The sequence below is a fragment of the Lipomyces arxii genome (genome assembly GCF_038497795.1).
Source record: "Lipomyces arxii strain Phaff 12-163 unplaced genomic scaffold V1512scaffold_4, whole genome shotgun sequence".
In the NCBI taxonomy this organism is placed as follows: Eukaryota; Fungi; Ascomycota; class Lipomycetes; order Lipomycetales; family Lipomycetaceae; genus Lipomyces; species Lipomyces arxii.
The window spans coordinates 767,421-794,226 of record NW_027117703.1 but is presented as its reverse complement, the minus strand read 5'-3'; the positions used below and the strand labels follow the sequence as shown (position 1 = coordinate 794,226).

The 26,806-nt window shown below is 44.1% G+C and overlaps 11 protein-coding genes across 11 annotated transcripts; 6 read left to right on the top strand and 5 right to left on the bottom strand.

Annotated features, from left to right (window-relative positions):
* Positions 1 to 41: 41 nt before the first annotated feature.
* Positions 42 to 1,944, bottom strand: V1512DRAFT_126373 (amidase signature domain-containing protein). The gene is made up of 3 exons (XM_066912941.1): positions 1,599 to 1,944; positions 417 to 1,548; positions 42 to 369 (listed from the first exon to the last, which is right to left on the bottom strand). The coding sequence occupies exons 1-3, from the start codon at positions 1,863 to 1,865 to the stop codon at positions 128 to 130; spliced, it is 1,641 nt and encodes a 546-aa protein (XP_066772773.1). The 5' UTR covers positions 1,866 to 1,944; the 3' UTR covers positions 42 to 127.
* V1512DRAFT_126387 (RGS domain-containing protein) lies at positions 1,945 to 3,588 on the bottom strand. The gene is made up of 2 exons (XM_066912942.1): positions 2,985 to 3,588; positions 1,945 to 2,936 (listed from the first exon to the last, which is right to left on the bottom strand). Exons 1-2 carry the CDS (start codon positions 3,128 to 3,130, stop codon positions 2,024 to 2,026), a joined length of 1,059 nt encoding a protein of 352 aa, XP_066772772.1. The 5' UTR covers positions 3,131 to 3,588; the 3' UTR covers positions 1,945 to 2,023.
* A 1,871-nt stretch (positions 3,589 to 5,459) lies between these two features.
* V1512DRAFT_204994 (fatty acid desaturase-domain-containing protein) lies at positions 5,460 to 6,701 on the top strand (the record flags this gene model as incomplete). Its single annotated transcript, XM_066913343.1, has 2 exons — positions 5,460 to 6,273; positions 6,322 to 6,701. 2 exons carry the CDS (start codon positions 5,460 to 5,462, stop codon positions 6,699 to 6,701), a joined length of 1,194 nt encoding a protein of 397 aa, XP_066772771.1.
* Positions 6,702 to 6,938: 237 nt separating this feature from the next.
* On the top strand, positions 6,939 to 10,270 carry V1512DRAFT_236428 (10 TM acyl transferase domain found in Cas1p-domain-containing protein). Its single transcript, XM_066914119.1, has 2 exons — positions 6,939 to 7,462; positions 7,524 to 10,270. Exons 1-2 carry the CDS (start codon positions 7,351 to 7,353, stop codon positions 10,058 to 10,060), a joined length of 2,649 nt encoding a protein of 882 aa, XP_066772770.1. The 5' UTR covers positions 6,939 to 7,350; the 3' UTR covers positions 10,061 to 10,270.
* On the bottom strand, positions 10,202 to 12,169 carry V1512DRAFT_222996 (uncharacterized protein). The gene is made up of 2 exons (XM_066913753.1): positions 11,664 to 12,169; positions 10,202 to 11,615 (listed from the first exon to the last, which is right to left on the bottom strand). The coding sequence occupies exons 1-2, from the start codon at positions 12,048 to 12,050 to the stop codon at positions 10,326 to 10,328; spliced, it is 1,677 nt and encodes a 558-aa protein (XP_066772769.1). The 5' UTR covers positions 12,051 to 12,169; the 3' UTR covers positions 10,202 to 10,325.
* A 65-nt stretch (positions 12,170 to 12,234) lies between these two features.
* V1512DRAFT_260637 (uncharacterized protein) lies at positions 12,235 to 13,901 on the top strand. Its single transcript, XM_066915910.1, has 2 exons — positions 12,235 to 13,086; positions 13,136 to 13,901. Exons 1-2 carry the CDS (start codon positions 12,399 to 12,401, stop codon positions 13,822 to 13,824), a joined length of 1,377 nt encoding a protein of 458 aa, XP_066772768.1. The 5' UTR covers positions 12,235 to 12,398; the 3' UTR covers positions 13,825 to 13,901.
* Positions 13,902 to 14,616: 715 nt separating this feature from the next.
* On the top strand, positions 14,617 to 17,850 carry V1512DRAFT_260631 (uncharacterized protein). Its single transcript, XM_066915909.1, has 2 exons — positions 14,617 to 15,464; positions 17,460 to 17,850. Exons 1-2 carry the CDS (start codon positions 14,682 to 14,684, stop codon positions 17,583 to 17,585), a joined length of 909 nt encoding a protein of 302 aa, XP_066772767.1. The 5' UTR covers positions 14,617 to 14,681; the 3' UTR covers positions 17,586 to 17,850.
* A 650-nt stretch (positions 17,851 to 18,500) lies between these two features.
* Positions 18,501 to 19,711, top strand: V1512DRAFT_260627 (uncharacterized protein; the record flags this gene model as incomplete). Its single annotated transcript, XM_066915908.1, has 1 exon — positions 18,501 to 19,711. A coding segment is annotated over exon 1 (950 nt), but the record flags the coding sequence as incomplete, so codon positions are not given.
* On the bottom strand, positions 19,662 to 21,104 carry V1512DRAFT_260625 (Aldehyde/histidinol dehydrogenase). Its single transcript, XM_066915907.1, has 2 exons — positions 20,648 to 21,104; positions 19,662 to 20,604 (listed from the first exon to the last, which is right to left on the bottom strand). The coding sequence occupies exons 1-2, from the start codon at positions 21,057 to 21,059 to the stop codon at positions 19,694 to 19,696; spliced, it is 1,323 nt and encodes a 440-aa protein (XP_066772765.1). The 5' UTR covers positions 21,060 to 21,104; the 3' UTR covers positions 19,662 to 19,693.
* A 2,164-nt stretch (positions 21,105 to 23,268) lies between these two features.
* V1512DRAFT_205259 (auxin efflux carrier) lies at positions 23,269 to 24,920 on the top strand (the record flags this gene model as incomplete). Its single annotated transcript, XM_066913353.1, has 3 exons — positions 23,269 to 23,365; positions 23,413 to 23,584; positions 23,633 to 24,920. The coding sequence occupies 3 exons, from the start codon at positions 23,269 to 23,271 to the stop codon at positions 24,918 to 24,920; spliced, it is 1,557 nt and encodes a 518-aa protein (XP_066772764.1).
* A 240-nt stretch (positions 24,921 to 25,160) lies between these two features.
* On the bottom strand, positions 25,161 to 26,794 carry V1512DRAFT_260621 (uncharacterized protein). Its single transcript, XM_066915906.1, has one exon. The coding sequence runs from the start codon at positions 26,722 to 26,724 to the stop codon at positions 25,447 to 25,449; it is 1,278 nt and encodes a 425-aa protein (XP_066772763.1). The 5' UTR covers positions 26,725 to 26,794; the 3' UTR covers positions 25,161 to 25,446.
* Positions 26,795 to 26,806: the final 12 nt, after the last annotated feature.

The window sequence follows — 26,806 nt, the reverse complement described above, 5'->3', positions numbered from 1 at the left end:
AATGTAGCACAAAACCAAGCCCGCTTGATTAACTTAATTTAGCGGCCAAAGGGCGCGTCTCTTAAACACACGCGTTGCGTACGTGTTAAATCTATTTACGACTAAATATACTATACAATCAACAACATCATGACTCTCTTCCAAGCGCGTTCTCAATAATCTTCATGGCCTGAAGCACCACGTCGTCATTGAACCGGCGAGCAACGACCTGCAAATTCACAGGCGCGTCGGTGAATTTCTCCGGCGAGTAAAGGTCGTAGAAGAACCTGTCCTGCTCGTTCATAGGCTCGTAATCCGGCTCGACCTTGTCGAGGTCCTGGTCGACCACCGTGACAGGAAACGTCGCGGCGGGATAATCCAGCAAGTTCCCTATGTTAGTGTTAATTTTGTCACACTGTATCTACGTGAATACGCACATTGAGAGGTGTACGACCAGTACTTAGCCGTGCCATGTAAACACGCAACTCCGGGAGCGACAGGGCACAAAACAACATCAATGGGATGACCGTCCTCCTTTCCAGACTCGTTCCAATAATCACTGTACATTGTTCGATACGCGTCACGCTTAACGTTCAACTCCCATAACGAGTGGATGTCTTGCTTTTTGACGTACGGGTTTTCAGACAAAATCCATTTTGTCAGCGGCAACGGCTCTTCGCCAACTGACGCAAGCAAATTAAGCACCTTCTCTCCGCCATCGGGATAATACAACTGAGAAGTCAGTTCCCACGCGTAGTCATGTTTCTGGGCTTTGAACGGCACCAGCTCGATTTCCCAGCCAGGAACACCTTTCTTCAACGCTTCCACGACAATGTTTAACGCCCGCTTAACCGGCGGCAACGGATTCACAACATCATCCGTCATCAGCACTCCAATCTTCAACTTCCCCGGTGTCAATGGCGCCTCCCTCCATGGCACAGCCAGCAATCCCGGCTCTGTAATCCAAGGCTTCGTACCAATGACGTGTTTCATGAAATGCTCCATCGTCCGTCGTGACTGCGCCAACGGCCCAATCGCACCCGAAATCGACTCTGCGCCAGCTGCAGGCCCGATCAGACCGCGCATCGGGATCCGGTTCGCAGTCGGTCGCATTCCGTAACGCCCGTTCGACGCTGCCGGCCAACGCGCAGATCCTCCGATATCGGTACCCATACCAAGCGCAGTCGCGTTGAAACCAAGCAGCGCACCCTCGCCGCCGGTCGACCCGCCTGAACTCAAATTGCGGTTGTAAGGGTTCGTCGTGGTGCCGTAGATCACGGTCTCGGTCTCGACATGCATGATTGTTTGGGGCTGGGTGGAGCGAGCAAACAGGACTCCGCCAAGTGACTCCATAATCTCAATCACATGCGCATCCTCGGTCACGAATTTTTCAGTCCATGCAACGAAAGATGCGTTGACGTATCTGTTTTTAACGGAGAAATGCTCTTTGGACGAAATTGGCAGACCGTGGAACGGACCAATAGTCTTGCCTGTCTTCCTGTAGTACTCATCCAACTCAGCAGCCCGCCCAAGAGCCCGTTCGGGTAAAAGTTCGGTGACGCAATTAAGCTACATCTCATCAGTATGATTTCGAGGACTACACGACAACAATTACTCACCAGTTTCTGCGCCAAAGCAGCCCGACGGAGGTACGCCTTTGCAACCTCGACAGCAGTCAGTTCACCCAACGCAATCTTGCCAATCAAGTCTAAAGGCTCGGTCTGCGTGATCTCGCATTCTTCTTTGGTCAGCAACTCTGCTGGGATCCCGGTGACGTTCAATGGAAGTGGGTCGGGCAACTTGCCCAGAGAAGGCTCAACTTTTGCAATTGAGTCGTCTCGAATCTTAATTGCCTTTGCAACGAGCGTGTCTAACATTGAAGCCATTGAGTGTCTGAATCCGTATCAATAACAAATAAATCAACTCAGTGCTGCTGGTGTATACGCGATAAGAAATAAAGTTCAGCACAGAAGCCATTAACTACGTCGACAAACAAAAGTATAACTCCTTCAAAACATTAAACCAAATTATACCAGAATTAAAGTCATAATCTTCGTCCAGGTACAAGTCCAAACAGTACACAAAGACAAACAACAATAAGTACAGTCAAACACAACACCCATATCGCGCGCCGGATCAGCAACGACTTGACATACGGCTCTCTGATGCGCATGTACTTCAACAAAGTCAGCTCACTGTACCCTAGAATCACAATTATTGGATCCAAGTCAAACTGGTGCGCCAGACATCCGTACACGCCGATTGAGAATGGTAGAATAAGCCATAGTCTGGTGACTTTGGGACTCCAATCAAGGAAAATTAGAATGAATGCGACCCACAATGCAGCAAATAATGAGAACAAGCCGATACATAACCGCACAAGACTGCCGAGTGGGACAGTATTACCAAGCGCCTTGTAACTCAAAAACACAGGAAATGCCTCACGCTCCATAGCTTGAAATACGTAATCTTTAGCCTCGTCAAAAACTTCAGGGTCATCTCGTCCATCGACCTCAATCGCATTCGTGATACCTCGGATGATATGTAGAGGCAGAATGAGCTCGCATTCAGCACCACTAACAAAATACGTTGTCATGATCCGATAAGCTGACTCCCGCACATGCTCCCGCGTAACCGTCACCGACGCCGACATCTCACGGCCCAACCCCTTTTCTTCCTTTTGCTCGTCTCTATTCTGTTGCTGGCTCGCGAGCTTGCTCGGCGACATGTTTTTCTTTGCACTCACATCCGCCATACTGTCACTCCGTAAAACCATCGACAGCCGTTTGCTCTCATACTCGGGCCCGTTTTGCAGCTCCGATTCTTCTTGTAACTTTAATGCCTCCATTATCACCGACGACCGCTTCGAGTCCAGTTCTGATGTTTCCATTAGCACTGACCGGCGTAATTGTCGAACATAGTGCCGACACAATGACATATGCTGCGACGCATCTAGCCTAAATAACTATCAATATATAGTTTTCAAACAACAAGCGCATTCTTACCAGAAGTCAAGATAGTCGACTGATCGTTGCTGGTCACGCATAAACACGTAAAACGCAAACAAGTCTACCGGAGGCAGTGTCCGCCTATTCAAAACTTCAAATAAGGTCGGTAGTCGCTGGCGCTGTCTTGTATTGTTCGATGTCATCTGTTAATGTCTCTATGTTAAGTTGTAGATGATGTGTAGTGGCTGTTCAGGGGGTTGCATTAAACTGCTGGTATCTGATTATAAGAAGTAATTGTGAATAGTAAAAAGCTGTAATATAAAATGCAAGCGGTTGATTATTCACAAATATTACAACAGTCGGATAAATTGATCGCTTTGAAGGTCATAAAAGTCATGAAAGGTGGTTTGTTTACTCGTCTACACAAAGAGCGAAAACTCAAGCACTAGTAAACCTTAAGTTTGCAACTGTAATATCAAGGGGTTAGTGTCATTTACCCTGCGCCGCATAAACCTCAATTGAATTTGAATTCGAATGCCATTCTTCAAATGCAAGTAATGTAGAAGGTATTATTAATTTAAAGAGATGCTGCTTGAAGTATTTGTACTAAATTGTTTGGCTAAATACCACTTAGCAGCATTATGCAAGAGTATACTAAGATCATCTCGAGGTTGTCTGTAAATTCAATGTTGTCATTAAAAGTCAGTTGCTTTCTGGTATATATATATATACTCACGCGAAATGTTTACTACGTATAGTGTTTTCATAAGCTATTGCTGACTGACGCAACGAGTTATTCTGGTGGGTCCGAAACTTCAAGTGATTTTATGATGTTGCTAAAACACGTGTAATTGCGGCGATTCTATGAAATTCAAAAGTGATTGAAGATCGCTGAGTCAGCTTATAATGGTGCATTGATTGGAGTTGAAGCTGGATACATTAGATTGCGGTAGTATGTTTAATGACACCAGCATTACCTATACTGGAGATTTAGGATATAATGGGCCGTCAATCGATGTGATCGAAGCAAATATCAACTCCACACGGTCAGGAGTGAAGTTAGTTTAGACGGAGTTTGTAGTATGAATGTGTCTTCTAAACTACGCCTTGAAATTCTTGACTACCGAAAATAAGAGCCAACGTTAATACTCTGCACATTCAAATGCACCAAGTCAATACAGAGTGCGATGCGACTGTGAATGCTACGTGACACACAATAATATGATATTAGTATAAGACGGCAGAGGAAGTCATTACCCTGACTCTAGTAGAGACCTAACCCGCAGAAGTGTAATTACTTATAAAAGTTTAAATGAACAATATCTCGAAATCTACACAGATGACGCTACAAACGCAAGACAACGCAGAACGCAATTAAATCGATCTGCAAAATTGTTTCTAAATTCATCAAAAAAAAAAAAAAAATCTGATCTAAAACAGCCAAGAAACAACTGACATTTGCGATTTAGTTTTCCCGCACAGATTTCAGGGGTAAACAGATTCGAGACAGTAGATGCTACAACTTTAATTTATGCATATTGACCCAAGCCGCATTCAGTTTTAGTCTGTCTCGGTCGTGGCGAAAATTGGAATCTGATTGGAAGTGAAGGGTGGGTACTGTACATTACTGTGAATCTATAGTAGTAAACCAGTAGTACTGTTAATTGCAGCCATACTAATGGTATTGGCTTTCACATGCAAATCACAAGATATTATCCAACACTGTTTGTACTAGCTTTACCATTTAGATTCATTCAATGTGAAGTATTCAGTCCTTATTACTAGTGATTCAATAAGAATTACATTTAAATATATTATATAATCATTGTAAATATTATATAGAACATGTAAAAAGTATGTAGTCAGAAATCATGCTGAATCACACTGTATTGTGTGTCTCTCTGTTGGGGATTCAGTGGAGGATTCCTTTATCGCGATTCCGGTCACTTCCCCCGGTCGATTATCACGAATTAACTTTGTTTTATATATAGAGAATATGTTTGTATTTAGAAATTAAGAAAACATAAATTAAAAAAAAAAGGACTAGATTATTTAAACAAGAATGCTAAAGAAATTGACCCTTTCCAACTTATCAAGAGTTTGTCCCAATGTTGGGGGATGGTACTGTAGTTCATGAAATGACTTATGTAAGCGTATAATAGTATATTATGTCAGCATTTTTACTTAACAGAGCAATAACATGATTTTTATGTTTCTCTCCTCACTCTTACTCAATTACTTGGATTTACTTTGCAATATAACTACGTTTCTACTTAATTACAGTAATACGACAATATAATAATGATATAATAGTAATAAGTATATATTAACGTAAATAATTGCACTGTCCGCGTTATCAGATTTCCCCAACTGGACCCATGTCTTGGTGAATTTGCTTGAACTCAAAGCTACCTTACCCGCGATAGCAGTCGGGTCAGTCCTTAATTTTTTCTCGTGATTCCCTTTCTTCCTCTTCCACTTTTCCTTTCACTCTCTTCACGCATCTTTGCCTCATTTCTAAGCCCTTTGAAAATGTCGACAGTCACTTATACTGAGAGGGAATCGGCTACAAAGGAAGTCCTTGATACGTATGGCAATGTCTTCACTGCGCCTGAATATACTATGAAAGATATTCTGGACGCCATTCCTAAGAGATGCTTCGAGCGCTCCTTAACCCACAGTATGCTCTTTGTCCTCCGTGACTTCTTCTATGTCGCTGTCCTTGTCACGCTCGCCCTTCAAATCCCTAATATTCCCTCAGTATATCTCAGAGGTATCGCGTGGGCTGCGTATACTGTCGCTCAAGGAATTGTTGGCACTGGTATCTGGGTCTTGGCTCATGAGTGTGGACACGGTGCTTTCTCTCCTTACAAGATCGCAAACGACATCATGGGCTGGTTCATGCACTCTCTAGTTCTCGTTCCTTACCATTCATGGCGTATCAGTCACTCAAAGCACCACAAGGCTACCGGTAATCTTGCTCGTGATATGGTCTTCGTCCCAAAGAGCAAGGAGCGTTACATGCTGTCGCGCAACATCCAAGAGGCCACTGAGGAAATGCCAATTGTCACGTTGTACTGGCTTTTTATCCAGCAGGCATTCGGTTTCCCAACTTACTTGATTGCCAACGTCACGGGACAGAAGTACAGTGTTAGCAAGTTGAAATTGAACCACTACATTCCTTCTGCTCCTATGTTCGACGAAAAGGATTTCTGGGATATTATTATTTCTGACGTCGGTATCGCCATCAGCTTGACTTTGTCATGGCTTGCTATCCAGAATTTTGGATTGTTCAACTACTCCATGTTTTACTTCATTCCTTACTTGTGGGTTAACCACTGGCTTGGTATGTTTGTTCAGTTTGTAGCGTCAGATCTAGTCTAACATATCAAAGTGTGCATTACCTATCTCCAGCACACTGATGCTTCCCTTCCCCATTATGACGATAATGAGTGGACCTTTGCTAAAGGTGCTGCAGCCACCATTGACCGTGACTTTGGTTTCATTGGCCGCCACTTTTTTCATGAGATTATTGAGACCCATGTTGCACACCACTACTCATCTAGAATGCCATTCTATCACGCCGAAGAAGCTACAAAAGCTATTCGCAAGGTTATGGGAAAGCACTACAAGCAAGATAAGACCAACATGCTCGTGTCACTCTACAGGTCTGCACGCGCATGTCAGTTCGTTGAAGGTGATGGTATTAAGATGTACAGAAACTTCAATGGAATTGGCCCTACGTCTACTGAAGAAGTCAAGAAGACTAGATAAATTAGTTTAGATTGGCGGTTTACGATAGAATAGATTTATGATACAATATCTGTTACTAGCATATTACTAGTTAGTATAGTACTACGATTTTCATCTTGCCATGCCTCTATGTTGCAATGCCGTCGCATCACGCAGAACATTGATGCATAAAGCTCAAAATACTGTTTGCATTAAGGAAGGTTTGCATATCGTTAAACTCTAGTCCATCTCTGAACTGACTGGAATTGACTCCGGAAGAACAAACGCGAAGGCAACGGCACACGACGCGGCCATACCAATAAATCATGGTTATTGTGGAGATATTATTGATTTATGCAGAATAAAGCTTCTAATTACGCGTGTATTTAGTGTAAAAACACGGCTTTCAGTGGTGCGAGGAATAATACCCATTGTGTAATTGATGGCCTCTATATAATTCAATGCTTAGTCAGCAAAATAAATGAGACATACTTTTGGAAAGCAGTATACACTATACCGCGCCATACTCTAATATACATAGCCGTCTTGCTGCAGCAAATTGCGGCATGCGAAGAGCGGCACTCTAGAGCGGCACCCTATTGTGTTCTTGTGATAAGTTTACGAAGCTTTCGAATCTTCTTGCATTTCCTTTGGTTGTTGTTGTTTCTACTCAATTGGACTTTGCTTAGTGATGGCTATTCTGCTTTCTCAGTTAATGCCAGGCGGGGATCACGTTAAACGCTCGTTCTTTATATACGGCGTATTTGTCTTTGTAGTAGCCCTTTGGCGTTACGCCGCTTCAGGTATGGATTCAATTGGTAAACGTACGGTACTTGCGTATTCTTACTTTTTTTTTTAATTTAGACGTATTCGATCCGTACAAATGCGGTGCGCTTTTAGCCGCTGGTGAATGGCTCGATGATTTCCCCGAATCTGCCAATGGCCCTTCAAATTGGCAACCGCCAGGCTGTAAATTCCGCAATTACAACACAAAAGATGCGAATCAATGTTTACGTGAGCAACATGTTCTGTTCGCTGGCGACTCGACTGTTCGTCAATTGTTCTGGCAGACTGTCATGACACTCGATCCATCAGTGTCCGAAACGACTGAAAAGCACTCGGATATCAGATTCGTCAAAGACGAACTCAGTGTTGAGTTTCTATGGGATCCGTATTTGAACTCGACGGCGTTGAGACGAGTGTCGGCGTGTGGGCAAGACGCAGAATTACCAAATGCTTATGTCGTGCTGGGTGGTGGTCTTTGGTTTGCGAGATATTTGGGAGACAACGGCGTCAACGTCTGGAAAGAGCATACAGACAGAATAGTAGAGACTGTTAAGGCTTGTCCTCAATACTACAGTCTGCCATTTATCTTACCTGTCACTGTGCCAGAATACACAAAGCTCAATGTCGAGCGGTCGGGTACAATCCTGAAATCAGAGATTGAATACATGAATAATTACCTCAAGTGGATCTCACAGCAGTCGGGCATCATCGTGCCGTCGGCAATTAATGACATGATGACCAAGAGCATGTACGCTTCCGACGAAAGTGGAATTCACTCGACTCAAAACGTCGCAAAGGCAAAGGCCGATTTGTTGCTCAACATGCGCTGCAATCAGAAGTTAATGGACTTGAATGGATATCCATATGATAAGACGTGCTGCTACAGATATCCTGGGCCAACATTTATTCAGTGGATTGTACTGATTGTCGTAGTCTTGGTCATGCCCGCGCTTTACATCAACTCGTCTCGGTTGCTCTCGTCTCCCAGAATGTGGAGCGAAGGTGCGTCCGGCAACGCGTTAATTACCGCCGGTTTCATTTTTGCTACTACTTTGAGTTACTGCTACTTTGCAGACCGATCTTCGCTCTTCAACAAGGCCGCCAAGCAGTTCTTAACCTCGCAGTTCACCGTCATGACAATCATGACCATTGTCATCGGTGCTCTCACACTCAAGCGTTCGGATTCAGAGCAAGGATTCATGGGTAGAGACCAGTCGAACGAGTGGAAGGGATGGATGCAGATTATGGTCTTGATTTACCACATCACCGGTGCGTCTAAAGTTCTTCCCATTTATAAGGTCATCCGTGTTATGGTTGCTGCTTACTTGTTTATGACTGGATACGGCCACACTGTGTTTTTTTACAAGAAGGCGGATTTCGGAATCAAGCGTGTTGCGTCTGTGCTTGTCCGTCTCAACATGTTATCATGTGCACTCGCATATATCATGAACACTGACTATCTTTTTTACTACTTTGCCCCGCTGTCTAGTTTTTGGTTCCTGGTTGTGTACGCGACTATGTACGTGCAGTCTCAGAGAAATAAGGACATCAGGTTTTTGGTTGCGAAGATCGCGGTGTCGGCCGTAATTGTTAACCTTCTCGTGTCTGTTCACGGTTTCTTGGAAAGTATCTGGTTCGTTCTTGAGAGAGTGTTTTTCATTTCCTGGAACTTGAAGGAGTGGCGATTCCGTGTCCAGCTGGACATGTACATTGTGTTCATTGGCATGCTTGGTGGTTTGCTGTCAATCAAGTTTGCCGAACTCAAGTTGGTGCAGCACCCAAACTGGCCGACAGCGCGACTTGCAATCCTAGGTGCGTCAGTAGCTGCTCTGTTTGTATACTGGGCCATGACCGAGACTTGGTCATCCAAGGTCGAGTACAACTCGTGGCACCCGTACATTTCATTCCTGCCTATCCTCGGATTCCTCTTCCTCCGCAACGCGACTCACGGCGCACAAAACATCTACTCGACCGCGTGGGCTTGGGTTGGTACATGCTCACTTGAGACGTTCACGCTGCAATTCCACATCTGGATGGCGGCCGACACCAACGGCGTTCTGGAGGTCATCTCGTCCCGACACCGAGTACTGAACTTGCTCGTCACGACGCCGTTGTTTTTGTTCGTCTCGAACGTGACTGCTGATGCAACTGGCAAGTTGACCGCGGCAATCGTGAATGGCATCAAGAAACCGGCACCGAAACCAAAAGCTCCTCAGCCACCGAAAGAAGTGCTGCCGGTGGTCGAACCCGAGAAGACGGAGCAAACGACCGTATCTGAGTCTGAGACCGCGTCGGTCCCGTCGCCGGCCGCCGAGCAGCCATCCGGATTTGCACCAGCTGAGCCAACAGACGAATCGGCGTCCACCGCGGCTGCTGGGCTCGCCGAAACACAGGCCCGGCCTGAGAATGCGGCTGATATTGAAAAGGGCGATTTCGGCAGCAATGGCAACACGACGAGGACCAACGACGTGCTGCGTAACTCGTTTGCAGGCAAATTACTCGAGCATCCTATGGTGGAGAGCATATGGAACGAGATGGGTGATCTCCGAGTCCGACTATTTACGATTCTTGCGTCCATGTGGGCGTTTAACATTATTTCCAGCTTTTCTCGCTAAAAGAAACATAGCAATGGCGAGCCGTTTGCATTTATTATCATCCTTTCTTTTTTTTTATGTGTAGATTGTTTTTTGCTTTTTGGTCCGTTCATTTGGCGGAAGAGTCTGGAATGGGTTTAATATGTTTATGTATATTGACTGTTGCGTTATTGTTAATGTATTTATCTGCCCGATTGTACAGTATCAAACAATTCGAATCAATCAAGCTAAAGAAAACGCCAAAAGTCCAGAATAGAAAAAAGAAACACATGTGCAAAAATGAATATCAACTGGATGAATGGGTCCGGACATGGCGATGACGAATGCGATGATCTTCCATCATCACGTCAGCGTCAACAACTTGTTCGTCGGCTTCTGGTTCAGCTTCTTGCTCGAACACAGGTGCTTGCTCGACGACTTGGTTTTCAACTGGTTGCGCTTGCACGTCAGCTGGTGCCTGCTCTTCAGTCTGTGGTTGGTTTTCAGTCGGTTGAGGATCTTGCTCAGTAGCGTCGGTAGCAGCAGTAGCAGCAGCAGCGGTGGCGGCAGCAATGGCCTCGGCCTCGGCCTCACGTTCGCGTTGACGTCGGGCACGGGCTTCTTCCATTGCGAGTTCGTGTCGGTGCCAAGTGTCGTACACAGCCGGAACCAGCGTTCCGACAAACACGACTACCACGCGTTCAAGTTCGCGTAACAGCCTGCGCAGTCTTGGCTCGTTTTCAATCACGTCCAGGTGCTCGTCTCTGAGGAAGATAGTGCCAACGACACCTCTGTTAATGTTATTATTGTTATTATTTTGCGGCATATTGACGTTATTGAATACCCGTCTGCCGAGTCCTGCGCCAATTCCGGTCATCAGGTTTGCACGCCAGAGAAAGATTGCGATTGCAAAGAACGTAACGGTCCAGAACCGAGACCCGCCGAGCTCGCCTGCAAGAATGCTGACAAAGAAGACGAGTCTGAGGAAGAGCCATGTGAGTGCGAGTGTGTTTCTGAGCCGTTGTGCGTTGTTTCGTAAATCTGATAGTGTTGTGCGAAGTCGGGATAAGAGTGATAAGTTGTTGTTGTTAATGTTGTTGTTGATGATGTTATTGAAATCGTGAGGTGGAGGCCCTTGATGTGGGTTATTTGTTTGCAACATCATTGCCAAATCCGCGGGAAACCCGGCGAGATACGACGAGTCGCCGTCTCCATGAGGGACTCCGGGTATCAATGAACTGTTACCAGGCAAGATCGAGATGCCGGCGTTTGCAAAGTCGCTTATTCCTTGCGGCGACACGAGTAGCGCCAGATGTCCATTGTTTGTAACGACAGGATACGTTGAGTAAGGCGAAAGTAGCGGTGTTCTTGCCTGAGGGTCTTGATAAAGTACGATGTTGGTACCGACCGGTGCGGGAGGAAGTGACATTGCTGGAATGGACTGTGGGGTCGCTGGCGAAGAACCAAACAGATCTGCCGGGGTGTGGTGTGATACGCCCGGTGTTTGAGACGAAGTTGTCGTCTGTTGTCTGTATGCTGTTGTTAGGACATCTACAATTGAAGGCTTTAGCATCATGTGGAAAGTGACTTGATCATTCTAATGATTGTTAGTCAGAAATCATTCATAAACTGCTCAAACGCTCACATCTCGAACGATCTCAGCCAAAGTCAACTCGTCCTTCAGAAATCTGCCTTGAAATATAATCCTCATTATAGAATCACCCTTGACGTCTCTCACGAGCTCCTCATTCGCGTTCTGAACATCAAGTGTATAAACCGTTGAAGTCCAGGGTTCACCAGTCGCAAACAACAGCGCGTCGTGTAGTTTTTCTGCAACTTGCTTCTTCATACTCAATACCGTCTCTGTCGCCATCAGCTCAAACTCAAGCGTAGAAGTTACACTCGCTGGCAGCGCAGCAGGAGACGAAATACGTAACCGGATCGTGCGCTCGTGTATTGCAGCACCGCCGGCTACAATGTCAGCCTGTGAGTCGGGCGAAGGTGCCACCAACTCTGGCTCGTTCTCGGCCATGGTTTTAGTATAGTTAGAACAGTCAATTGAAGGTTGAGGCTGTTGATTGCGTGGTATGCAAGTGAAGCATTGGAAAGGCCCATCTGGAGATACTTCGTGGCAGTTTACGTCAGCACTACGCGTGTGCTTAGTCATATACTTATATGGTAGTTTCATGCGGAAGTATACAATTAAACACAATAGTTAAGAATGAATTAACATATATTTACTATTTCAGTATAACTAAAAGAATAAGTACGCACTTCATCCCGAGAAAGTTGTCAGAGCAAAGTTTAATCTCTCACGCTTTTCACGAAGTTATCAACACCACAAAACCCTTTCACGACCGCAGCCACTCGAGGACCCCAGATGAGTCTGTTTAGTTCTGCTCGTGTGCCTCTGGTGAGGTTGCAGATGTCGCTGAGTAGTTGCAGCAGACATTTCACGACTCAGAGACAGGTGTTAAGAGGATACAAGCGAGCACCGATTCAGATTCAGCAGCGGACGTTTGTGTGGAAGGCCATCAAGTGGACGTTCGGATTTAATGACGAGCATCGCGAGAACGAGCCGACGTTTAAAAATAGATTTCACGTGTGGGAGGACTCGCCGTCGCTGGCGCTCAGAAACAGAGCAGCGTCAATCAAAGCGCTCGCAAAGTGTCCCGTCACTGGACTTGATATTCAATTTACGTGTCCGAACTGCGGAATCCCTACTCATCATTCGGAAGAAGTCTGGAAAGCAGATACGCATCACCACGAGTACATATGCGAGAAGTTGATGCTGGCGAACGTGTTCGAGCACGACATCAGGTCAGGCCGTCAGTTTGACGAGTTTCAGATGCCGCCGGCTCAGGATTCAGATGTTGCGATTAACTTCGCAGATTGGGATACGCTTCTGTACACTCGGGATTTCCATTCGATGGATACCGAGTTTGAGATGGCTCATGCGACAAAGATCTTGTCGTACCCCATCACGATTGGTTCAATCATTCATCAGGGATCGCCGTACACTTATTCGTCCAAGCGATTAACTCTCGAAGGCCTCAAGTCTCTTGCCGGTAAAGTGCCGCTCATGTGCTGTTGTGGAGTGTGACTGATCAGAACTAGCTTTACGATACACCCTCTTCCCCGAAGTCTTGCCTATGCCTATAACCAATCAAGATGGATCAGTCAATCTTGGCCAGCCTGTTCGGATATTTATTGTTGGTGCCCGATCTGAGTCGCAATTACCGCTTGAAGTTTGGACACAGCTGCTGTTTTTATTCCAAAGACCAAACGTACACATCCACTTCATTGGACCAGAAGCTCTGTTTGACCGTGCAAAGCAGCAGTACGTGTACGATGACACGGTCGTGACCGAACGCATCAGCTCGAACTTTATTGTGTCGTATCACACTGATTACTTCCATGTCATCCATGAAGCCCAGACATTCACACCTTACGATCCATACTACGATGTTTTCTTTTTGTTCCATCCCGGTCTCGGTGCACCTGAAGCCATGGACCAGTGGGAGAAGTCGATGCCGGCCTTATTGGAATCCAAGTGTGCTGTTTTCGTCACCGGATTTCATGAGGCGGACAATCGACGGGACTGGGACTGGGTCAACGAGAAATTTGGCGATGAGTTAGACGTGCTCATGACGCCCGGTCAGAACGTCTTTTACAGTACAAAATGGGAAATTAACGATCTCAAGCCGGAAGAACCTTACCAAATGAACCAGCAAGTGTTTGGTATCAGAGGAAAGCGATATCCGGCTGTATTAAAAGGTGGTGACTTAAGCGGCATCCGGACTTAGTTTCGAATTGTATATTGTAACAATTGTACATAGGTATAGAAGCGATATGTGAAATGAAAAAAGTCTTTTCCTGTTACTAATTACACTTCATGTTTTATACAGATGACCTCATAATCGTGAGATTTGAAGATGAGGGTGAGTTCATCAATTTTGCGTATTTTGTGAAGTTTTGCGTATTTAATAGTGACGTAATATCCGTACGTTCCGAATGAATCGAATCTCATAGAAATCAGTTCATGGCGCTTTAACACTAATTATGCTTACGCTTAATACTCTCTTTATTTGATATCATAATCAACAGAAGTCAAGCCATTAATGACGAAACAGCAGGATAATATTACGGGTTAGGGTAATTTACTGTATTAACATATGGAACTTTCGGGACCGCGTCGAATCGACCAGAACTCACGCGACGACTCTATTTTGACCGCTTATCTCCGCGTTCAACTTTTGTTTCTGAATAATTTGGTGATTATTATACTGAGCTGGAATATCACTGTATTTTTAATACTAATAAGTACTACAATTGCAATACAATAATAATAAAGCATAGTAAAAATGACGACAAATAGAACAAAGTATAGGGTTTCGTGGCAAACTTAGACCCGAGTTATCCATGCCACTAGCTCGATGGGAACTCCTGCACAATGCCGTCATTTGTCATCCCCCTGATTCCGAGCTCCGTGAACATGTGTGAGCCGCACAATGACCTCAGGCCGTCTAATCCGCGCCAGTTCGCCAACTATATAATGCCCTCGACTGTCCCTGCTATCAGTCTTGTTTCCTCATCAGTTTTGATAACAGACAACAAACAGTCTACATCTAATCAACACAAAACAAATCAATTCACAATTATTATGATCGCTTCAACATTATTAGCTCGTGCTAACGAGGCTACTTCGATCAACCAGGTTCCTAGTGATATCACAATCAGGCTTACAAGCCACGGTAGTGATTGGTACTGGGCTGCTTTCTCTGTATTTTCAGTCACGGCAATTGGCTTTGTCGTTTCGGCCGCGTTCATTCCTAGAAAAGAACGTGTTTTCCACTACTTTAGTATCGGCGCTGCTTTATTTGCAGCTTTGACTTACTTCACCATGGCGTCTAACCTTGGTTCGACCGGTATTGCTACCGAGTTCACTCATTACATGAACGGTGGTGTTCGTCAGATTTTCTACGCCCGGTACATTGGATGGTTTATGACCTCTCCTTTGATTTTGTCGAACATCTTATTGTTCTCTGGTGTCGCATGGCCTACGGTTTTATTCACACTCGGCGCTCAGGAAATCTACGTTGTAGCTACTTTGATTGCAGCTCTTGTTGATACTTCCTACAAGTGGGGTTACTTTACATTTGGTGTTGTCGCTTGGTTTTTGGTGATGTATCACTTGATCTTTGTCGCTCGTCCAGCTGCAAAGGAACAGGGATCCGATGTCTACAAGCACTTCTTAGTTATGCTTGCAGGTGTGTCATTTATCTGGACCTTGTATCCTATCTCGTTCGGTCTGTCTGAGGGCGGTAATGTCATTGCTCCTGACTCCGAGGCTGCATTCTATGGTGTTTTGGACGTCATTACACTCCCAGTTCTTGGCTCGTACTTTGTCTACGCTAGTCGTCAGATCTCAGTAGAACGTCTTGGTCTCGCATTTGAGCGTGGATTTAAGCACACCGCGTCGGCAGTCTTGCCAGTGTCGGAGAAACAAGCCGCTATTGAGCAGCCAGCTGTCGGAGCTGCTGCTGAGGAACGTCGCTCGACAGAGACCGCAGTCAACGCTGAGATTGCTGTTTAAAGCATATAAATGGTTTGGAGTTTATTTTGCCCTTTTAATGAGTCATGAGGTACATTTAATTTTTAATATTTAGTATAAGTAGTCTTTACTAAGCAATACACATTCTAATACTATATTCACGTCGTAGATTGTCACTTGTTACCATCTGGTGGCATTCGTAGTCTTTAACATTTCATTTGTATTTATCTTTGGCGTTTTCTTAACATTCGTCTTAATATACTGTTAAGTTTCCCTTGGATAATAATTATTTTTCTGATGTACAATATGCTAAACCTGATATCTGACAGCTAGTGTTCGTGCTACAAAATGCACAATATTCAATATATTACGTAATTCAAAGTGCTTTTAAATATTTAAAGTCAAGCAATTGTGGACGTATCCTTTCGTAAAGGCTCATTCAGAACTACGTATTACTTAATGCTGACGTTTTGACTAAACCACTGCTGTTCAGGCGACAAGTCTCGGCGGATGTTTCTATCTCAGCGTAAAAAATACTCAGTCAATGACGATGCTGATGATAAATTAATAGCCATAATATATATCTGATTTAGCTTGTAGTCACACAGAATCCTGTTAATTGCTGTATGTTGTTTTACAAAAATCATCTGATTTGTCGTAAAAGTCGGTGATGAAGACGTTAATTACCTGAATGAACGTCACACAACGCAAGCGTACGGTGGCGTACGGTTGTGGTGGAGCATTCACACTAAAATGGATACATCGGATGTGGCGCAACTCTAGAAAGTCCTAGCAAAATTACTGACGTCACTTTCTCGCTTGATAATCGCGAACAGACTCTCAGCCGCACGCTCACGAGATATGAAGAATCACGCGGCTCGGACTTATCGATACCGAACAGCAATATTTAAGTGCGTCCTGATTCCTTTATGGCAGTCTCTTCTGTTTTGCTTTACTATAGTATTCAATCGGTTATACGGTTATACATCAAATCAACAAAAGTTTACAGTTAATACAGTCTATGCAAGGACAAGCATGGGAAATTTACGAGCGTTCCATTGAGGAACTCGCCCGTCGTGAGAATGATGCCGTCAATGTTAATCCGGTAGCTGAAGATATCAGAATCAGATTAACATCACACGGTAGTGACTGGTTATGGGCAGCGTTTGCGTTATTCGCAGTCACGGCTTTGGGATTCGTGGGTTCAGCTTACTTTGTCCCAAGAAAGGAACGTGTGTTCCACTATTTCAGTATCGGCGCTGCTATGTTCACAGCGTTGACGTACTTTACCATGGCTGCTAATCTTGGTGTCACTGGAATTCAGACCGAGTTTACGCACTATATGGGTGGCGGTCTTCGTCAGATCTTCTATGCAAGGTATGCAAGTTTAGGAAAATTATCAAGATGAAAGGTTGCTTACGATTTTCAAGGTACATTGGATGGTTTTTGTCTTCGCCGTTAATTTTGGCAAACATCTTAATGTTTTCTGGTGTTGCATGGCCAACGATTTTATTCACATTAGGAGCACAGGAAATCTACGTTGTCGCGGCTTTGGTTGCTTCCTTAGTCGAGTCGTCGTATAAGTGGGGTTTCTTTACTTTTGGCGTTTGTGCATGGTTCTTGGTTATGTACCACTTGATCTTTGTAGCTCGTCCAGCTGCAAAGGAACAAGGGTCTGATGTCTACAAGCACTTCTTAGTTATGCTTGCAGGTGTGTCATTCATTTGGACTTTATATCCAATTTCATTCGGTCTTTCAGAGGGTGGAAATGTCATTTCGCTTGATTCAGAAGCTGCTTTTTACGGTGTTTTAGATGTGATTACGTTGCCAATCTTGTGCACGTATTTCGTTTATGCCAGCAGAAAAATTTCAGTCGAACGTCTCGGCCTGTCGTTTGAGCGTGGGTTTCAGCACCAAACTAATGCTGTCTTGCCAGTGATCGAGAAAGAGCAGGCATTAGAACAGCCAGCAGAGCGTATGTCAGTTGACACCGCTGTTGAGCAGAGAGTTTAAGAAGGCTTGAATTGAGTCTAATCTTGTCAGAACCAATCTTCACATATACGCTGAAGTGGCCGACGAAGTATTTTGCATGGGATTTGAGGGATTAAAGACCATCAACTTGTATATGTATATGGGTTAGTAATTGAGCGGCCTCCTGATTGTAAATCTTTTTTTAGTTGTCTTAATATATTATAGACTCAATTTAGCATACATGTTAACTTACAGTTGATTTGCGTGTTTCTGTACGGAGCATCAAATACATTGATCGATTTATCTGTATCTTCATCTAAAAATGCGTTACTAAAATCGTAGTACAGCATTGTCAAACTAAACTCGTTGATCTCATGATGCCTTCTGGGCGCCGAAAATCTAATCAAAAACATAAGCTGTAAGTGTTGTTTACCATTTGCTCTTGGCAAAATCATGTATCATGCCCGTCGCAGGATCACCTAACTTATCATCTATAAGTTGGGAACATGCAAGTTCTGATCAAAACCATTTCCGACAGTGTAATTGACTCTTACCAGAACGAATTGAGCGGAGTACCTCTTGCTCATACTGTTTTCTCTGCATCTGGTACATTTCTTGACTAACAGCTGTGTCGTATCGAGTTGTCCACAGATTAGACAGCGTAACGATCCATAGAATATCCTCCATCTGGAGTATTCTTCTCTACAGATTTGACCTTAATACACACAGTACGTCCGTCAACATCAATATTGTAATAATAAGCAGCAGCAGAATCAGACGGTATCAATAACGCGGAGTTTTCATTGTTCTTTGGCAATAACTTTCTTACTCCAACTCTGATATCTCGCAATTTATAATAACATTTGAAAATTCGATTCGCTCACAAAAATCTGTGTTCATAATTACGACCTTAGACGACCTGATGTATTTTCAAAGTATGAGGTGTTCTTGTTAGTACGCGTCATGCCAATCAGGCGTTTGCAGGGTTAGGTGTATTAAATCAGAGGGTGATCAACGATACTGGGGCAATTGATCAGACGATCTCCCCTACAATATCAACGATCAAGCAACTTATTTTAGTTTCTTCATTGCAAAAATCAAGATGAGTGGAGCACTGGTCAAGTTGCCACCTCGTCCTGGCTGTCGGATGCCGGTGATTGTGGATTGGCAACTCCGAAGAACCCCTTTGCGCAGCAACATTCTGTTTAACGAGCCCGAAGTTCAAGCCAACATGCCAATCAGTTTTCGTGTCATTGGCAACCCCGGATCAGGCAAACTTACATTTGTGACTTCAGTGTGTAGCATACATCTTGAAGGGTTCATACAGGATCCTTACAGCCATGATTTCGCGCCTGGAGAAGTGGCTTACGTAGCGGACGACGGCAATTCAGGCAAAGAATTGGGTCAGGGTGACAGAATATTTGAATACTTTGAGGCATTATATTTGTGGCGACTGAAGCAAATCGAGATGTATTTAAAGCCTGGTTTTGAAGTGAAATCACCGAGGTTTGAAAACGCAACCTTCTTACATGACCGCCAAAGATTCGCACTATTGCCATCAGAGTGTGCTGAGATTAAAGAAGGCGAGACAGAGAAGTACAAAGAAAACGTACTTGTGATATTTGTTGATGCGTCATACGCAGAGCCAGATTTGGTAAACAGCGTCAAGCTGAACGAAGACTCACTCGTCCGTACGCGATATCATTTGGAGAAAAGTGGTATCAACCGTATCATTTTAGCAATCAACAAGATGGATTATGGTTCGTCCAAAGTTCCCGATCTTCCAGGCAGATTATCTCTTGCGTTTTATGAGAAGGAATATTATGACAAGGTGGTTGATGTTGTGGCCAACCAATTGATTGAGCTATGCAATGACTTGGAACTAGAATGTCATATTGGAGAGCGTTATACTGCTAAATATAGCCGCAAAATTGAAGTTCAGGCGATCCCCACTTCGGCCTTATCAGCCAGAAATACAGTTCATGGCACACTACCACGATATTGCGATTGGTATCAAGATCAAACGATTTTGCAAAGCTTACTCAGAATTAATTGATGGGGTATGGTGTTTGAGAGGGAGGGTGGAGTTTTGGCATAAGTATGGTCTGGCATGTTCTGTCTTTGAATATTTTTTCTATTTCTATTTTGAACTATAACTCAATTTTCTGATGTTTAAATTCTTTGCTGCCGCCAGCACCAACGTAATCACCTGCAATCTGTCCATGACCAAGCAACCGGTACTGGTAGCAAGTCAAACCTTCTAGTCCCACCGGTCCACGGGCGTGGATTTTTGATGTGCTGATGCCGACTTCAGTTCCGAATCCATATCTAAATCCGTCCGAGAATCTTGTGCTAGCGTTCCAAAACACACCAGCCGAATCAACACCGCTCATGAACGTTTCGGCCACGGCTTTGGAAGGAGTGACAATCGAATCGGTATGCTTGGATGAATGAGTGTTAATGTGCTTAACGGCCTCGTTAACGTCTGCAACAGCGGTAACAGCGACTTCCATTGACAAAAACTCAGTCTCAAAGTCCTTGTCTGCAGCTGGCACGATTAGAGCCTGACCGTTGCTTTCAACGCCTGCAGCCACGAGCGCAGCTAAAACCTCGTCGGTGGCTCTCAATGTCACTCCGGCTTCAGTTAAAGCTTTTGCGATAGCAGGGAGAAGTGTAGACAGTGCCGACCGCTGAATGAGCAGGCTCTCCATTGCGTTGCATGCCGCGACGTAGTTTGTTTTTGAGTCAACCACAATTTTTGCCGCCATTTCTGCGTCCGCGTCCTCGTTTACGTAGACAGAGCACAAACCGTCGGCGTGTCCAAGAACAGGAATTTTGGTTCCGTTTTTGATTGACCGGACAAGCTCGTTGCTGCCACGGGGAATGACAAGATCAATATACTGATCCTGAGACAACAGCGCGGACACGTCTTCTCGGCTCTCAATCAACTGGACTGCACCCGAAGGAATCTTCGTATCAGCAAGAGCTTCTCTCACTAATTCAGAAATTGCAGCAAACGAATGGAACGACTCTTTGCCTCCTTTGAGAATTACTGCGTTTGCTAACAAATTAGTCATCGCATTAGTTTTCACAATCACACGTACCAGACTTGATTGCCAGCGCAGTAATGTTAGCAATGACTTCAGGTCTTGACTCGAAAATTACGAGCAAAACACCAATAGGACAAGTTATCCGATACAAGTCAAGACCATCGTCAAGCTTATTTGCAAACTGGACTTTGCCGATAGGATCAGGTAACGCAGCCACGTCAAGTACACCTTGAATCATGGTATCAAACTTGTCTCCTTTAGATAAATCTAGTCGTTTAATCAGCGGTCCAGCAACGTTTGCCTTCTCGGCAGCAGCCATGTCGGCTCTGTTTGCGGCTAGTATTCTGTCCTTCCCATCTTTAAGAAATTGGTAAATTCTTTTGAGTGCGGCCACACGGTCTGCGTCCAATACTGCACGTAATACGGATGATGACGCACTAGCTGTCCGTGCTATTTCTTCGGCCATTTTGTACGTAGTACAGGTTGTGCAAATTCACGATGACCTTTCAATTGGGAATTTTTCAGATTTCTCTCGAGTTCAAGATTTTTTGGTCTTGAACTTTTCAGGGGTATCACGTGATAACGAAATGACTCTGCGTTTTATGACGAGATTGAGGTGGGAGGGTTTGACAAGTAAGGTGTGCGCTTATCAGAAAATACCGACAATAGTTGAATGCCAGTCCTGATAGAGCAACCTCATCCATCAATGACACTGCGAATTATAACAATACAATGAGAAAGCATTCATCTTTATAAATGCTTTGAATAGCATGTCTCGTGAAGGTATATCTGTGTTTGAATCAGATACAAAGTTGCCATAGACAGAATATTGAAGCGGCATTTGCAGTACGAGCTAAACGACGCCAGACCTTTAAAGATCAGTGCTTTGTTAGCATGATCAATGGATTGCAGCAAGTCAAAATCAGAGACTGTACGAAGACAATAATATGCAACTGCGCTGAAGCTCCGATGAATTTAAGCTGCACATACAATACCAACGCGATTATTCAACATCGTCAACGATAATAAGTACGGACCTACATACCATTGGTGGGAGAGATTTTTGTTAAGTGAAAGTACTAATAAGATCTACGTGTTTTTCACATTGATGCGATGTCAATTCAGAACGTTGGACCGACTTGTCTGGATGATCTGCTTTATGTTTAAACAATATTGCCCATGACATTATAGACGGGGCGTTTTTGTTGTGTATGAGTGGTACTTGTATACTCAGTGACAAAGACGTATTCAAACGTGCTGATATTGTCGTAGTTGACCATTGCTATTGCACGTTTGACTATGTGGCCGGAGATGTACTAAGATGTTGAGATGACTTCACGGGATCTAATTTGAACGTCAAGACTTTGATATTGATCTCTTCAATAGGATAAAGAATTGCTTCTAACAAGTTTAACAAGCGCTCGATTCAGAATTTGCATTATTGACGCAGCTGACTGCTTGACTGGCTAGCTCTTTAGAGATTTGTTCATATTTAGATCTGATGGAGCTATCTTTGTGCTTGCTGAACATTCGTTACATGGCACATGAGAGGCTAGATCCAGATCACGATCGTGAAAAAACATTTTGGTGGAAGTCAGCCGTCAACTGGAAGTCTTAAAGAGCGAACTTGGATGTACCATAGGGTAGGAATGGCATTACTTGGTATTACCTGACCTCATCTGTTCAAAGGCAATTGCAAATATTGACCGATTCAATGAGAAGTATTATAGGCGCATAGAGCGCAAGATGCTGAGTACTGAATAGTAAATGCATAATAGACGCCTTAGACGCTTTAGACGCTTTAGACGCTTTAGACCAATTCACGATACAGGCAACAAAGGCGAAGAGATTTTCTTTTATAGGGAAGCGTGTTTTACATGTTAATAGAATTTGGACACGTTTAATAGGTGTGTTCTGTAGAGCGTGGGGGTAAATGACTGAACAGCATGAACTGCTCTCCGTTGACTATGTTTCGACCTCAGTAAATACTGCAAGTAAAATGCTTATAAAACGTTAATACTTTGTTTAGTATTTATGTAGCCATATCATAGAATAATCAAATACTTCAATGTAGTGATATCCGGTCAGAGCGGGAAACCAAATCACTAAAAGTTCCTATTTGAGTTTAGCGTGCTACGACAAGGAGGAGTTGATGATGAACTTGTCCGGCCCCCCACTTTGCTCGCATTAGAACAGTTTGTGATAGATTCTGTCGGTGTTTCTTGCAATATTCGCATTGAATAAGGAGGTCTATAGAAGTGCGAACTGTAAAGTGGTAAGTCGAAGTTGTTTGTATGCGAAGACCCGAGTGAACAGGGGTCGGAGAATTTGGGTGGTGAATTTAGATGGCTAACAGAATTAAAAGTAGTTAAACGGCTTATAGCATTGATCTGTTGAAAGGTTTCGTCTGTGTATTAGATTAGTGCATGCATTAGGTAGGATAGTATTGCATTTACTTAATGTCGAGTATTTGAATGCTAAATATGAGCATTAGTTGGAAAGTTTGCATACAAGCATTTATAAACGCAGAAAGCAATTCGATTTTGGAATATCAAATCGGATAAATGAATCAAGACTATAAATTTAGTACCACGAATCTGTTATACGCTTCACGATCCAGGGATATTGATGGTTCAGACCTAAGCTTACCACATTAAACTACATATTTCAATACAATGTCTCTTACAATTGGTGGTGCAATTTTTGTCGCTGTTAAGCCTATCGTTAAGATTTTCTTTTCTATATGTTTTGGCATTTTATTTTCCAAAAAAGGTACATTTCAATTTGCACAAAATCGACCAGGACTGACTTGAGCACAGGCGTATTAGATCAGCACACATGTCGGAAAGTGTCTACTATTATTGTAAACTACTTCCTGCCTTGCATTGTTTTCAGTAAGGTCGTTGTCGCATTTGACGCCGGAACTATGAAGATTGCAGGAACATGTATCTTGACATGTGTCGTATATATGGTCACCGGTGCCGTATTTGCGTATGTTCTGAAGTATTTTATCTTTGGGTGTGATCTGACAAATGATAGAATGGCTGTGAAGTGTTTTACACCAGTGCCAAAGTATTGGCGTGGAGGGTCAGACATGGCATTGGTATTTAGCAACACTGGCGATATCCCAATGGCATATGTCATGACCATCACTGCTGCGGCTCCATTCACACCAGCAGATGAAGATAGAGGAATTGCATACATTGCTATTTGCATGTCGATGTATGTCATGGGCATGTTTGCGTTTGGCGGAGTGCAAACTATTGAAAAAGATTTTAAAGTCCCAACTCTTGATATTGATGAGAAGACAACTGACGCTCATTCAAAACGACAGCGGTGGTTGCAATTCGGGCGGAGAAAACCACAGGATGCAATGGAGTTGTCGTCAAACGATTCGGCAAAGAGCGGTAACAATTTCGCGCCGACAAGTCGTCCAAACTACCAGCAAATGGCACACGAAGAACTTAACCGGCTGGCCCGGGTACCGTCGAATGCATTGACCGAGGCAAGCGTGGTTGCGAGTTTGGCTAGACTTCAAAGAGAAACGACCCCTGCAAGCAATTCTTTGCGTCCGACCGAGTCTTCAGGTGTGAGATCAATCAGACGAAGGCTCTCGCGAGCGCAGAACGATGCGTCGACTGCAGTCATCGACGAAGAATCTGATGATGACGGCCTGGCATTAGACCCTGTTGTAAGTGCAATCACTACGGACCTGCAAGCACATCGACACAACATTTTTGTGGCTCGTGGGATCATCTTTTTGAAGAACTTGTATCAGCCTCCAACAGCGTCACTGATCGTTTCGATTGTGATTGCTGTAATTACGCCTGTCAAGCGCCTGTTCGTACAGACGGATTTTCAAATGCGCAATGCACCTGACGGTCGCCCACCGCTCGATTTCGTGATGGATTTTGCCACATTTATTGGACAAGCTACCGTGCCATGCGGTCTGCTTATGCTCGGTGCCATGATTGGACGATTAAAAATTGGATCGCTATCAAAAGGGTTTTGGAAGACATTGGTAGCATCGACTTTGCTAAAGCTGGTCGTGTTGCCAATCATTGCTATTGCTTGGACAACAGGGCTTCGCAGAGTGGGATTTATTCCTGACGACAACAACATTTTGTACTTTGTGTTCATCATGACCGCGGCAGTGCCAACGTCGACGTCACAAGTTTATCTGACCAATTTCTTTTCTTCTGAGGAGGCGGAAGATGTCAAGCAAATGAATTGTTTAGCCATTTCATTGATTTGCCAGTATGTTTGCTTGGTGTTCTCATTAGCAATCCTCGTCACGTATACGTTGAAAATTATCATTCATGTTTAGTTATTTGTTATTTTTGTGGTGTTGGTGTTATTTTTCTTCTACTTTTTTTATCGTGTCTGCAAGGTAACGAGGGAATAGGCAATAAATTACACACGATTGCATATGAAATTCGCATAGGTACGGGAATCCCCCTGTGGCGTGTGGCGCTCAGTGCACGTTGAATATTTAAACCTTAAAAAAAATTTGTCTTCGACACGGGACCTTGGCAGTACCTTCTATTGCTCACACAATTTTGCTGTGTTTTTAATTGTTTTCTAGGCCGCCGGGCCGCCGCTGAGAGAAAAGGTTATGTATGTATATACTAATTCTGGTTCGGATTAAACACTATAGTTTAGCGAGGAACGGCCCGCTGCTGTCTCCGTCGATCGCATTATGTCGCTCACTGCTTACGTCATTGGTCTACGAATTTTTGGTGACTGACATTAAAACCATAGAAACTTTTCATTCGTTATGACAAACTCCAGCAAAAAAAATAGACCTATGCCAAAGAACGCAAATAGCAATAAAAGAATGATTCGTAATAAAATTACATGACGAGATGTTCAACATCGCCGTTTGGAACAAGCAATTCGTACCCAGGTGGTGAGGTTGGTACGTCAGCGTACGTAGGAGGAACTTCGTCATCCCACGAGATTCCAAGACCACCCCGTTCAGTAATGTCGATGTTAAACTGCATCCGGAGGATTCTTGCTGCACCTGTTGGCGTAGAACTACTAGGTCCTGACGCGGGTTGGAATTCCTCAGCGACTAACATCTCGGCCACCAAAATATGCTCGATCTCAAAATCCATGTCTGGAACAGACACGTTGCATGCAATTGGGAGTTCGCTAAAAGTAGAAATTTCAGCCTCAAACTCGACAGTGCCGTCGTTGGCGAGATCTGTCTTCCAGCCACGCTTAAGCTCGCCATTAGAGAGGGTTTTGACGTCTTCGAGCGTGTGCCCAACGTTTCCATGCTTAGAACAGCCAGTACCTTTCAGCCGTGCAACTTCATCTAGCCGCCAAATAAACTTGCGTAGCTGCCATCGTGACCGTCGTTCTTTGTTGACTATGCCTGTCAGCTGAACGCCGACTGTGAACGTAGACTTGGGGTAGCACGATGCTGGCAATGAAGCCGACACACTGAGATTTGTAGGAGGAAATACTCTTAGACAGCGGCGAACGTCAGTCGAGATGAGTGATCTGAAAACTGATAGTGGCCGAGTGGTTATGATGGGTGCAACGTCATTTACCTTCGGAGTTGCAACTGCCCGAAGGTAATATGAGACGTTGACAAGGCTCGAATTTGTAGTAGCCGGTGAGTCTCCGGGAATTAAATGTGAAAATGGATAACCGTACTCTGAGCGGGTTAAAGAAGTCTGGTACTTGAGTAAATCCCAACGTTTAAGAACTGTGACACGATGAGCACAGTCTTTGCATGCTCCAATAGTCGGCCGTCTGACAGTTTTTTCCTGAATAAGCTCCAATGTAACACTTGACATTGGCACGCTGTAAGCGTTGACTAGGAGAAAGAGAAGACCAGACAAGAGTGCTCCAGTTGAGTCTGTTCTAGGTCCATAGCAAACCAAGGGTGAAGATTCAATCACGAGGTTGAACTCAATAGGTCGTGGTTGTGAACTTCTGCGAAAAGGAAGAACTTCTTTGACAGACAACTCAGGTGAAGATGAATAGTATCTTGGAGGCTTTTGTCCTCTATGAAAAGATGTGACATGCATTGTATTTGGTGTTTGTATTCTGTTTAAAATAGAACGGTTTTCGTTAACTCTAGATCTGTTCGAAGGAGATGCAAACGTAATTGGCATCATTTTATATAGTGAGTGAGTGAGTGAGTGAGTGAGTGTGTGTGTGTGTGTGTGTGTGTGTGTGTGTGTGTGTGTAGTCGGAATA